The following is a 12,815-nucleotide window of genomic DNA, read 5'->3' on the forward strand; positions in this document are numbered from 1 at the left end:
AATCTGGGTCAAATAGAACAAAAATTGGGTTAAATGATGAAAATTGAGTTTAAATGCGCTGGGGTTTGGGTGAGGTTCACTGAGTTTGGGTTAAATTTACAGAATTTGGGTAAAATCCCAACCTTGCCCTTGGGTTCCTTCAGACCCTGGGACTGGACTCGGTCCTGAAGGGTTTGGGGTCACCTGGGGGCCCCCGGACCCGGCTGGGCCCCATCCCATTGTTCCCATCGTTCCCATTGTTCCCATCGTTCCCATTATCCCGTTATCCCATTATCCCATCCCAGCATTCCCATCCCAGCATTCCCATCCCAGTTCCCATCCCATTATCTCATGGATCCCATCCTAGTCCCCACCCCATCCCGTGGATTCCATCATCCCATCCCAGTTCTGATCCAAGTTCCCATCCCGTTATCCCATCCGTGTTGTTATCCCGTTATCCCACAATCCCATTATCCCATCCTGCTGTCCCGCTATCCCACCATCCCTTTATCCCGCTATCCCCCTATCCTGTTACTCCACTATCCCATTATCCCTCTATCCGTTACCCCGCTATCCCGTTATCCCATTTTCCCGTTTTCCCGTTATCCCTTTCCCCCATCCCGGCCATGGCGGCCCCGCAGCCGCGTCCCCGTTGCCATGGCAACCCCATCAGCCCGTGTTCTCGCGATATTTGTGTGCGTGACGAGAGGGGCGTGTCGGGGGCGGAGCTCCCCGCGCTGGCCCCGCCCCCGGGCATGGCGGCCCCTCCCACCGCGCGGCGCTGGCCCCGCCCCCTCCGCCATGCGGCTCCGGGTCCCGCCGGGCGCTCCCGCCGCCCTCAAGGTGCTCGCGGCCGCCGCCGCCGCCCCCGCGCCCGTGCGCCCGCACCTGGGCGGCCCCGCAGGTGAGACCGGCACCGCCACGCCCGCCCCGGGCCGCACGGCGGGGCCTGCCGCCCCCGGGCCTGACCCCGGCCCGGCCCTGCCCCGGCCCCCGTGAGGGCCTGAGCCCGAGCCTGAGCCGGTCCCCGTCCCGGTCCCTCCTCACAGAGCGGCCTCAGACCCTCGCGCCGGAGCTGGAGCTGCGGCTGGAGCTGGACAGCGGCACCGTGCTGTTCTCTCCCAACGCCATCTGCCAGTGAGTGCGGGGGGCCCGGCAGCGCCCCCAGAACCTGCCCCAAAGCACCCCAAATCCCCAGGACCTGCCCCGATCCCCCCAGCCCTGCCCCAAAGTACCCCAAACCCCCAGAACCCACCCTGATCTCCCGAGCTCTGCCCCAAACCCCTCAGAACCTGCCCCAAGCCCTGCCCCAAAAACACCCTAAACCTTCCCCAAACCCTCAGAATCTCCCCAGACCCCCCCTCTTTCCCCTGATCCCCCAAGTCCTGCCCCAAAGCCCCACAAACTTCCCTGAAACCCCACAGAACCTGCTCCGATCTCCCAAACCCCCAGAACCTGCCCCGACACCCCCTTAGCCCCCAGCTTCCCCCCCTAGCCCTGCCCCAAAGCCACCCCCAGAACCTCCTCTGACATCCCCTTATCCTCCTACACCCCCGTGCATGCCCCAAAGCCCCAACAAAGCTCCCCCAAACCCCTCTGGACCTGCCCCAACCCCCCCTTATCCCCCGACCCCCCTTTTCTCCTCCCAGGTATTTTTACCTGTGCCGGGGGGAGGAGCCCACCGACCTCACCACGCAGTGGCTGGAATGGGAGGCCACGGAGCTGCAGGTGAGAGACCCCGGTGTGCCCCAGTGTGTCCCCAGTGTGACCTGGTGTGCCCCCAGTGCTCTGCTCCCTGTCCCCTGATGTGTCCCCGAGGTTCTGTGCGCCCTGTCCTCCCTGCTGTCCCCCCCAGTGTGACCCCGCTGTGTCCCCATGTTGTGACCTTGTTATGTCCCCTCTGTGTCCCCCGTGTGACCCTGCTGTGTCCCCGAGGCTCTGTGTTCCCTGTCCCCCCCAATGTGACCCTGCTGTCCCCCACTGTCCTCCCTCTGTGTCCCTTGATGTGACCCCATTATGTCTCTGCTGTGTCCCCGGTGTAACCCCACTGTGTCTCCACAATGTGACCCTGCTGTCCCCCTGCTGTCACCCCGCTGTGTCCCCAGTGTGACCCCACTGTGTCCCCGAGGCTCTGTGCTCCATGTCCACCACAATGTGACCCTGCTGTCCCCACTGTCCTCCCTGCTGTGTCCCCTGGTGTGAACCCCCGTGTCCCTCCGGGTGTGACCCTGCTCTGTCCCCCAGTGTGACCTCATTATATGACCCTGTTATGTCCTTGCTGTCCCCTGCTGTGCCCCCCTGTGTCCCTTGCTGTCCCCTGGAGTGACTCCCTGTGTGTCCCCCTGCTGTGACCCTGCTGTGCCCCCAGTGTGACCTCATTATATGACCCTGTTATGTCCTCGCTGTCCCCTGCTGTGTCCCACAGTGTGATTGCGTTGTGTCCCCACAATGTGACCCCGTTATGTCCCTGCTGTATCCCGCAGCGTAACCCTGCTGTTCTCCAGTGTGACCCCGCTGTGTCCCCATGCTGTGACCCCGTTATGTCCCTGCTATCCTTACAATGTGACCCCGTTATGTCCCCTCTGTCCCCGCTGTGTCCCCCAATGTGACCCCGCTGTCCCCTGTGTCCCCAGCCGGCGGTGGCCGCTGCCCTGTACCTGCGGCTGGTTCAGGGCCGGGCGGGGCCCGAGGCCCTGGGGCTCCTGCAGCCCCTCCTGGCTCACCTGGAGCAGCACCTGGCCCGGAGCGGCACCTCCCACCTGGCCGGGGTGAGTGAGGGGGGCCTGGGGGTGGGGATGGGCTGGATGTCACCTGCGGGACAGGGGTGGCCCCAGCTGTGTCCCCAGGTCTGTCCCCAGCCCTGTGCCCAGGTGTGCCTGAGGGAGGGGAGGGTGGGACACTGCTGACCCCGGGGTGGAAATCGGCCCCAGTGCCTCCCAGTGCCTCCCAGTGCTGCCTTCACCTGGCAGCACCACCCAGTGCCCTCCCAGTGTCCCCAGTTTGTCCCAGTCTGTCTCTGTTCATCCTGCATGACTCTCCCAGTGCCCCCAGTTCACACTCCCACTGCCCCCAGTTCACACTCCCACTCCCTCCCAGTCCCTTTCAGTGCCTCCAGTTCACACTCCCAGTGCTCTCAGTGCCTCCCAGTGCCCCCAGTTCACACTCCCAGTGTCCCCAGTGCCTCCAGTGCCCCCAGGTCACACTCCCAGTGTCCCCAGTGCCCCCAGTCCCTCCCAGTGCTCCCAGTCCCTCCAGTGCCCCCAGTTCACACTCCCAGTGCCCCCAGTTCACATTCCCAATCCCTCCCAGTACCCCCGGTTTGCACTCCCCAGTCCCCCCCAGTCCCTCCCAGTGCCTCCAGTGCCCCCAGTTCACACTCCCAGTGCTCCCAGTGCCTCCCAGTGCCCCCAGTTCACACTCCCAGTCCCTCCCAGTGCCCCCAGTTCACACTCCCAGTGCCCCCAGTCCCTCCCAGTGCCCCCAGTTCACACTCCCAGTGTCCCCAGTCCCTCCATGTCCGTGTGTCCCCAGGACGCCGCCTCGGTGGCTGACGTGGTGGTGTGGGGCAGCCTGTTCCCCGTGCTGCAGGACCAGACCAGTCTGCCCGGTAAGAGCGGCCCGGGGGGGTCCGGGGGTCTGGGGGTGTCCCTGCCGGGCCGGGCTGACCCCCCCTGTCCCCCCCCGTGCCCAGGTGAGCTGCAGGTGCTGCGCTCGTGGTTCGGGGCCGTGTCGGCGCTGGAGCCGTGCCGGGCGGCGGCCGCGCTGCTGCCGGAGGCGCTGCGGGAGCTCCGGGCGCACCTGGCCCAGCACCCCCCGCACCTGCCCGGCCCCCCCCGCGAGCCCCAGGTGCGGCCCCGCCCCGGGGGGGAGGGCGGGGCGCAGGTGGGCACCGCCCCCCTCACCGGGTGCCCGCAGCAGGACGAGGAGAGCCCCGAGCGGGCGCTGACCGACGACGACATCGCGGCCGCCGTGGAGATCTGGGCACGGGGCCCCGCGGCCCTGCCCCCGCCCCGGGAGCCACGGACACCTGTGTGAGTGAGGGACAGGTGTGGGACAGGTGTGACACTGACAGCCAGGGAGCCACGGACACCTGTGTGAGTGAGGGACAGGTGTGGGACAGGTGTGACACACCCAGGGAGCCACGGACACCTGTGTGAGTGAGGGACAGGTGGGGAACAGCCAGGGAGCCACGGACACCTGTGTGAGTGAGGGACAGGTGGGGGACAGGTGTGACACACCCAGGGAGCCACAGACACCTGTGTGAGTGAGGGACAGGTGGGGGACAGGTGTGACACACCCAGGGAGCCACGGACACCTGTGTGAGTGAGGGACAGGTGTGACACACCCAGGGAGCCACGGACACCTGTGTGAGTGAGGGACAGGTGTGGGACAGGTGTGACACACCCAGGGAGCCACAGACACCTGTGTGAGTGAGGGACAGGTGTGACACTGACAGCCAGGGAGCCACGGACACCTGTGTGAGTGAGGGACAGGTGTGACACACTCAGGGAGCCACGGACACCTGTGTGAGTGAGGGACAGGTGTGACACACCCAGGGAGCCACGGACACCTGTGTGAGTGAGGGACAGGTGGGGGACAGGTGTGCCAGGGGTACTCACCTGTGGGAGTGTGTGCATGCCCAGGTGGCACTCACCTGTGGGAGTGAATGAGGGAGGGAGGGAGTGCCCAGGTGGCACTGAGGGGGGGTTTGTGGGCAGGTGGGCGCTGCCCTGACCCCCCTCCCTGGCAGGTTACCTGTGGAAGGTGAGCGGAACGTGCTGATCACCAGCGCCCTGCCCTACGTCAACAACGTCCCTCACCTGGGCAACATCATCGGCTGCGTGCTGAGCGCCGACACCTTCGCCAGGTGAGCCTGGGGGAACCCTGGCTGGGGCTGTGCTGCTGGGACAGGTGGGACAGGTGTGCACCTGGGGGGCTGTGCTGTGTGAGCACCTGTCCAGGTGTTGCAGGTGTGCACCTGGGGGGGGCTGTGCTGTGTGAGCACCTGTCCAGGTGTTCCAGGTGTGCACCTGGGGGGCTGTGCTGCCTGCACACCTGCACAGGTATCACAGGTGTCCTTGCAGGTGTGACAGCTGTCCACACACGTGCTCATGCTCAGGTGTTACAGGTGCCTCTGCAGGTGTGTCGTGTGTCCCCAGAGATGTGACAGGCGTGCCCTGCAGGTGTTACAGGTGCCCATGCCCAGCTGTGACAGCTGCCCACACACAGGTGTGCCAGGTGCTCACTGCCAGTTGAGCCAGGTCCCCCAGAGGTGTGCCAAGTGCTGAGCCCCAGGTGTGCCAAGTGCTGAGCCCCAGGTGTGCCAGGTGTGCCCAGAGCTGAGCTCAGGTGTGCCAGGCCTTCCAGGTGCTGAGGCCAGGTGTGCCAAGTGCTGACCACAGCCATGCCAGCTGTGCCTGTGCTGAGCCCAGGTGTGCCCAGCACTGAGCGCAGCTGTGCGCAGGTACTGAGCCCAGGTGTGCCAGGTGTGCCCGTGCTGAGCGCAGGTGTTACAGGTACTGAGCCCAGGTGTGCCAGCCATGCCAGGTGTGCCAGCCATGCCAGGTGTGCCCGTGCTGAGCGCAGGTGTTGCAGGTACTGAGCCCAGGTGTGCCCATGCTGAGCCCCAGGTGTGTGCAGGTAGTGAGCAGGTGTGCCAGCTGTGCCCACGCTCAGCCCCAGGTATTGCAGGTACTGAGCCCCAGGTGTGCCAGCCGTGCCCACGCTCAGCGCAGGTGTTACAGGTACTGAGCCCAGGTGTGCCCACCATGCCGAGCAGGTGTGCCCGGCTCTGAGCCCCAGGTGTTGTGGGTACTGAGCCCAGGTGTGCCCAGCAGTGAGCCCCAGGTGTTGCAGGTACTCAGTCCCAGGTACTGCAGGTACTGAGCCCCAGGTGTTGCAGATAGTGAGCCCCAGGTGTGCCAGCCGTGCCCACGCTCAGCCGCAGGTGTTGCAGGTACTGAGCGCAGGTGTGCCCACGCTCAGCCCAGGTGTGCCAGGTGTGCCCGGCCCTGACCCAGGTGTTGCAGGTACTCAGCCCCAGGTGTGTGCAGGTACTGAGCCCCAGGTGTGCCCATGCTCAGCCCCAGGTGTTGCAGGTGCTGAGCCCAGGTGTGCCCAGCCCTGAGCCCAGGTGTGCCAGCCATGCAGGTGTGCCCATGCTCAGCCGCAGGTGTTGCAGGTGCTGAGCCCAGGTGTGCCCAGCCCTGACCCAGGTGTTGCAGGTGCTGAGCCCAGGTGTGCCCAGCCCTGAGCCCCAGGTGTTGCAGGTACAGCCGCCTGCGGGGCTGGAACACGCTGTTCGTGTGCGGCACGGACGAGTACGGCACGGCCACGGAGACGCGCGCGCTGCAGGAGGGGCTGAGCCCGCGCCAGCTCTGCGACCGCTACCACGCCCTGCACGCCGACATCTACGCCTGGTTCGGCATCTCCTTCGACCACTTCGGCCGCACCACCACGCCCCAGCAGACCAGGTGAGGGCCTGAGGGGCAGGTGAGAGCCTAGACCAGGTGAGAGCCTAGACTAGGTGAGCCCCTAAGGGCCAGGTGAGGCCCTAAGGGCCAGGTGAGCCCCCAGACCAGGTGACCCCCAGCAGACCAGGTGAGTGCCTGAGGGCCAGGTGAGCTCCTAGACCAGGTGAGAGCCTGAGGGGCAGGTGAGAGCCTGAGGGGCAGGTGAGAGCCTAGACCAGGTGAGCGCCTGAGGGCCAGGTGAGCCCCCAGACCAGGTGAGCCCCCAGAACAGGTGAGTGCCTGGGGGCCAGGTGAGCGCCTGAGGGGCAGGTGAGCCCCCAGACCAGGTGAGGCCCTGCAGGCCAGATGAGCCATTTGAACCAGGTGAGCCCCCAGACCAGCTGAGCCCCACCTGCCCTGGGGTACCTGTGCCAACATTCCCTCCCTCCCACAGCATCGCCCAGGACATTTTCCAGCGGCTGCTGGCGCGGGGGTTCCTGCTGCAGGACACGCTGGAGCAGCTCAGGTGCGAGCGCTGCGGGCGCTACCTGGCCGATCGCTTCGTGGAGGGCACCTGCCCCTCCTGCGGCTACGGCGAGGCCCGCGGCGACCAGTGCGACCGCTGCGGGAAGCTCATCAACGCCGTGGAGCTGCAGGTGGGCCGCACCTGGGACCCTCTGTGCCACCTGGGGGACCCTGTGACCTTTGGGGATCCCTGTGCCACCTCTGGGACCCCAACTCCACCTGTGGGGATCCCCTCACCTGTGTGCACCTCCCTAACTCACCCTGAGCCTTCCCCTCCCACTTTTGGTAACGCCCCTTGCCCCACCTGTGGGGACCCCCATTTCCCCTCACCTTTGTGGACATCCTTAACTCACCCTGAGCCCTCACCTCCTGCTTTGGCCCCTTACCCCACCTATGGGGACCCCCCACTTCACCTATGGGCACCCCCACTCCCCTCACCTGTGGGACCCCCCCCACACTGGGCCCCCCATTTTCCCCCAGAACCCGCAGTGCAAGCTGTGCCGTGGGACCCCGGTGGTGACGCCCACCCAGCACCTGTTCCTGGACCTGCCCAAGGTGAGCAGCACCCTGGGGTGGGGCACTGAGGTGGGCACAGGTCCCCCCAGGGTGCCCAGGTGTCCCACCCGTGTGTCCCACAGCTGGAGGGGCGGCTGGAGGCGTGGCTGGAGCGCACCTGGGCCGCAGGTGAGTGGACGGCCAACGCGCGGCACATCACGCGCACCTGGCTGCGCGACGGGCTCAAACCGCGCTGCATCACCCGCGACCTCACCTGGGGCACCCCCGTGCCCCTCGACGGCTTCCGGGACAAGGTGAGTGCCCCCCCAGCCCCCAGGTGCCCCTGCTGGGCCCTCCCTGCCGGGCTCACCTGCTCAGGTCTGTCCTGCCCTCCCTGCCGGGCTCACCTGCTCAGGTAGATCCCACTCTCCCCAGGTGTTCTACGTGTGGTTCGACGCCCCCATTGGGTACCTGTCCATCACCGCCAACTACACGGAGCACTGGGAGCGCTGGTGGAAGAACCCCCAGCAGGTGGGACAGCCAGGTGATGGTGCAGGTGGGGACAGAGCAGGACACCTGGCTGACATCCCCACCTGTCCCCGTTACCGGCCAGGTGGAGCTCTACAACTTCATGGCCAAGGACAACGTCCCCTTCCACAGCGTGGTGTTCCCCTGCTCGCTGCTGGGCGCCGATGACAACTACACCTTGGTGAATCACCTGATTGCCACAGGTACGGCCCGGGGGCACACAGGGGTGGGGAGGGTCCCCAGGTGTTAGGGAGTCCCAAGGGTGGGGAGCCAGAGAGCCACAGGTGTGGGGAGCCCCAGGTGTTGGGGAGTCCCTGGTGTGAGGAGTCGCCAGGTGTTGGGGATGCCCAGGTGTGACGGGTCCCCAGGGGAGACACAGGTGTTGGGGAGACCCAGCTGGGGTGGGTCCTCATGTGTTGGGGGTCCCCAGGTGTGAGGAGTCCCCAGGTATTGTGGAACCCCAGGTGTGGGGATCCCCAGGTGTGAGGGGTCCCCAGGTGTGAGGGGTCCCTGCTCCTCCTGCCCTGCCTGGGGCCGTTTCCCGCCTGGGAGGGCGCAGCCCCAGGTGGGTGCTCACCTGTCCCAGAGTACCTGAACTACGAGGACGGGAAGTTCTCCAAGAGCCGCGGCGTGGGCGTGTTCGGGGACATGGCCAAGGACACCGGGATCCCGGCCGACGTGTGGCGCTTCTACCTGCTCTACCTGCGGCCCGAGGGCCAGGACAGCGCCTTCTGCTGGGCCGACCTCATGCTCAAGAACAACTCCGAGCTGCTCAACAACCTGGGCAACTTCATCAACAGGTGAGGCACTGCTGGGGAGAGGGCTGGGCACAGCTCTGCTCACACCTGTCCCAGACTGCCCCCAGGCTGTGCTCACACCTGTGCTGCAACCTCTCCAGACTGTCCCTGGCTGTGTTCATACCTGTCCCCAGCTGTCCACGGGCTCTGCTCACACCTGTCCGTGATTGTTCTCACACCTGTCCCCAACTATCCCAGGGCTGTGCTCACACCTGTGCTCACACCTGTCCCAGACTGTCCCCAGGCTCTGCTCACACCTGTCCCTGGGCTATCCCCAGGCTCTGCTCACACTTGTCCCCAGGCTGTCCCTGATTGTTCTCACACCTGTCCCCAACTATCCCAGGGCTGTGCTCATACCTGTCCCTGAGCTGTGCTCACACCTGTCCCAGGGCTGTCCCCACCTGTCCCCGGCTGCGCTCACACCTGTCCCCACCTGTCCCCCCGTGCAGGGCCGGCATGTTCGTGTGCAAGTTCTTCGGGGGCACCGTGCCCGCCATGGCGCTCACGGCCGAGGACCAGCGGCTGCTGGCGCGGGTGACGCTGGAGATGCGCCAGTACCACCAGCTCATGGAGAGGGTCCGGTGGGTGCTGGGGGTCCCAGACCCGGGGAGGGGGTGCAGGGGCTGCCCTGCAGGTGCTCAGCCCCCCCTGTGCCCCCCCAGGCTCCGGGATGCTCTCAGGTGCGTGCTCGGCATCTCCCGCCATGGCAACCAATACATCCAGGTGAACGAGCCCTGGAAACGCATCAAGGGCGACGAGAGGGACAGGTAGGGAGGGAGGGGACACCTGGGGACAGGGAGGGGGCACAGTGGGGCAATTGGGGAACTGGAGGGTGGCACGAGAGGGACAGGGATGGATGGATGGAGCACCTGGGGACAGGAAGGGGGCGCAGCTGGGGATTGGGGGAACTGGAGGGGGGCACAGCCATGATCTGAGGGGGGGAGGGTGACTGGAGGTGCCATGGAGGGGTCCCCACACCTGGCTCTTGTCAGGGTGGGGCTGGCACAGGTGGGGGGCACAGGGCAGGCATGGAGTGAAGCCAGGAGCTGGGGGGACACTGGAAGGTCCCTGATGGCCCCTCGCACGGGCAGTGACAAGCGAGGGGGACAAGGGTGGGACACAGCGGCACAATGGGCGCTGAGGTGTTGTCCCCCCAGGCAGTGCACAGGCACACGGCCCGGGGGTCACAGAGGTGTCACCGAGCTGTCCCCCCCGCAGGCAGCGCGCAGGGACGGTGACAGGCGTGGCAGTGAACCTGGCGGCCGCTCTGGCCGCGCTGCTCCAGCCCTTCGTGCCCGGGGTCAGCGCCGCCATCCAGGCCCAGCTCTGCATCCCCCCCGAGCGCTGCGGGCTCGGGCCCGGCCTCACCTGCACCCTGCCCGCCGGGCACCGCGTGGGCACGGTACGGCACGGCCTGTGCCCCCCGGGATCGGGGCAGGGCAGGGGCAGTGCCTGGGGAGCGCAGCCTGTGCCCCCCGGGATCGGGGCAGGCCCTGCCTGCCTGGGTGGGAGCCGCAGGTGCTGCCCCCCAGGGGTGACCCCTCTGTCCCTGCTGTGGCCAGGTGAGCCCCCTGTTCCAGAAGCTGGAGCCTGAGCAGGTGGAAGCCCTGCGGCAGCGCTTCGGCGGAGGGCAGGTGAGTGGGGGCTCAGGTGCCCCCCAAAGCTCCCTCAACTTCACTTTGGGCACCTGCAGCCCCACCCCCCATCCCTCCCCTCCCCATTCCCAGTGCAAAGGTGCTGCTGTAGAGCCCCAGGTATCTCCTGGTGCTGCCCCAGGTGAGCTGCACCTGCCTGCAACAGCAATGAGGGGGATTCTCCCCATCTCTTCCTTTCCAGGCCAAAGAGCCCCCCCCGGCCTCAGCCCCCCCTCCAGCCCCCAACACCCCCGCGGCTCCAGGGGACCCCAAAGTGATCCAGGAGCTGACGGAGCAGGTGGCCCAGCAGGTGAGGGGGGACAGGACATGGGGCACACACGGTCATGCCTTTAACCCCCAAATCCTCATCACACCCTCAAATCCTTCCTCCCACCTGTCCAGGGCAACCTGGTGAGGCAGCTGAAGGCTGCCCAGGCGGAGAAGGCCCAGGTGGACGCCCAGGTGGCCAAACTGCTGGAGCTGAAGCGGCAGCTGGCGCTGGCCGAAGGACGGAGCCCCGAGGTGCCCAAGGGCAAGCGGAAGAAGTAGCCCCAGTCCCAAACTGGGACATCCCAAGGAGTGGCCCCAGCGCCTCCAGTAACCAAACTGGGCCGTGCTGGGTGTGGTTGGATACGTGTAATAAACGACAAAAGCTGTACAACGGCGTGGAGCAGCTGCATCCACTTGTCTGTCCGTAATGTCCATCTGTCCATGGGGCTGCCCCCGCAGTCTGTGGGGCAGCAGAGTCCTTGTCCCGCTGTCGCTGTGCCCGGTCCGTGTCCCGGTCCTGTCCCGGGGCAGCCGCTACAGCTGGCGCAGGTTGACGATGCGGTCGATGAGCGCGGCGCGGGTGCGCTGCACCTCGGCGCTGAGCCGCTGGATCTCGGCGCGGAGCCGCTCGTTGTGCGCCGTCAGCTCCCGCACCCGCCGCTCCCCGTCCCGCTGCCGCGGGGCCCCGGCGCCGCCGCGCCGCTTCCTCCGCGCCCCCCGCGCCTTCTCCTCCTCCTCTTCCTCCGCCTCCTCGGCGGGGCCGGGCCGGGCCGGGCCGCTCCCGCCGGGGGCCGCGGCCGGGGGTTCCTCCGGAGCCGCTCCCTCCGGGCCCAGCAGCTGCAGCAGCTCCTCGGCCAGGGCCAGGTCCAGCCCGCAGCCGCCCGCGCCCGGCTCCTCCTGCGGACACAGCGGAACCGGGGCCGGTGATGGAAGGAGGGGGCCCCGCGCCCCGCGCTGCCGCCCCGGGGGCGCTGCCGGCCCCGCGCTCACCTGCTCGGCTCCCCAGGCGGGGGCGGCCCCGGGGGGCTCCGCCGCCAGCACCTCCTGCAGGTCCTGGTACCACCCGTCCAGCTCCCAGCCGGGGGGGCCGCCCGGCCCCCAAAGCCCCTCGGCCGCCATCGTCACCTCGGGCCCGGCGCGGGCTGCGGGAGGGACGGGAGGGGAGTGAGGGGTGACCCGGGCGGGACCCCCGGTGCACAAATGGGGTGCGCATAGCGGGGGTGGCCCCTTACCTGCTCTCAGGTGTGGTGATCGGCGAGGACGCACTTTCTCCTCGATGCCTGGGGAAGGAGGAGGGGATGCTCTTAGGACCAGTGACCCCCGAGTGCGGGGCTCGGGGCCCCCGTGCCGCGGAGACGGCTCCGGGCGCTCCGGTTCCCGGCACCGAGCGGGAACCCTCGGCCAGCGCCCCCCGGGGCCGCTCCCCGCGCTCCCTCCGCACCTTCCTGGGTGGTCCCGGCTCCCCCCGGCCCCGCTCCGCTCGCTGCCCCCGGCTCATCCTCGTCCGCATCGTCCCGCGCTGCGCCCCGCCCCCCGCGCCGCGCCGCTTTATGTACACCATGACGCAACGCTCTCTCCAGCAGCAGCCAATGAGCGCGTGGGAATCGTGATTGGCAGGAGAGCGCCAACCAATAGAAGTGCGGCAGGGGCGAGACGAGCGGCACCGCCCAGCGCGAGGGAGGGGCGCGCGGGGGGTCACGCGGGGATGATGCAATGGCGGGAAATGGGCCACGCCCCCCCGGCACGCAAGGGGAGAGGGGCGGGGCTTGTCCGGAAATGGGCGGGGAACACGGGGAGTGGGCGGGGCCTCGGTGCTACCGGGTCTCGTTCTCCCCGCTCGGGATTAACGGGAGGGGCGGGAGGGGGAAAGGAACGGGGGTCTCAGCCCCCCCATCCCCTCCCCTCCATTGCACGTGGGGGGCACTGGGGCGAGGGGGCGGCACCGGGGGGGTCCTGGGGGCACCTGTGGGGGCAGAACTGGCGCCATGGGCGTGCTCTGGCTGCGGGGGGCGGCTGCAGGGCTGGGGCACACCCGGGACCCCTCCCCTGTCTGCGGGGTCCGGCTGCCCCCAGCCCCCCATCCCTGTGGGGTCCCACAGGCTCCCCCCGTGTCCCCCCAGTCCCAGCACTGCCAC

At 67.7% G+C, this 12,815-nt stretch overlaps 2 protein-coding genes across 4 annotated transcripts; one reads left to right on the forward strand and one right to left on the reverse strand.

Moving 5' to 3' along the window:
- Positions 1-768: 768 nt before the first annotated feature.
- On the forward strand, positions 769-11,089 carry MARS1 (methionyl-tRNA synthetase 1). Of its 3 annotated transcripts, none has more exons than XM_064734794.1 (21): positions 769-883; positions 1,029-1,116; positions 1,629-1,707; positions 2,613-2,747; positions 3,511-3,586; positions 3,671-3,825; positions 3,895-4,010; positions 4,730-4,846; positions 6,249-6,452; positions 6,886-7,087; positions 7,437-7,511; positions 7,595-7,765; positions 7,887-7,982; positions 8,065-8,182; positions 8,566-8,779; positions 9,226-9,357; positions 9,439-9,543; positions 9,995-10,178; positions 10,339-10,410; positions 10,613-10,720; positions 10,813-11,089. In XM_064734794.1, the coding sequence occupies exons 1-21, from the start codon at positions 781-783 to the stop codon at positions 10,957-10,959; spliced, it is 2,697 nt and encodes an 898-aa protein (XP_064590864.1). In that variant the 5' UTR covers positions 769-780; the 3' UTR covers positions 10,960-11,089. The 3 variants fall into 3 exon arrangements, with proteins under 3 accessions (XP_064590864.1, XP_064590865.1, XP_064590863.1); XM_064734795.1 differs by having other exon boundaries at positions 3,898-4,010; XM_064734793.1 differs by having other exon boundaries at positions 3,671-4,010.
- On the reverse strand, positions 11,032-12,195 carry DDIT3 (DNA damage inducible transcript 3). Its single transcript, XM_064734808.1, has 4 exons — positions 12,122-12,195; positions 11,913-11,960; positions 11,671-11,822; positions 11,032-11,577 (listed from the first exon to the last, which is right to left on the reverse strand). Exons 3-4 carry the CDS (start codon positions 11,797-11,799, stop codon positions 11,215-11,217), a joined length of 492 nt encoding a protein of 163 aa, XP_064590878.1. The 5' UTR covers positions 11,800-11,822; positions 11,913-11,960; positions 12,122-12,195; the 3' UTR covers positions 11,032-11,214.
- Positions 12,196-12,815: the final 620 nt, after the last annotated feature.

The sequence above is a fragment of the Zonotrichia leucophrys genome, chromosome 29 (genome assembly GCF_028769735.1).
Source record: "Zonotrichia leucophrys gambelii isolate GWCS_2022_RI chromosome 29, RI_Zleu_2.0, whole genome shotgun sequence".
NCBI classification, from domain to species: Eukaryota; Metazoa; Chordata; class Aves; order Passeriformes; family Passerellidae; genus Zonotrichia; species Zonotrichia leucophrys.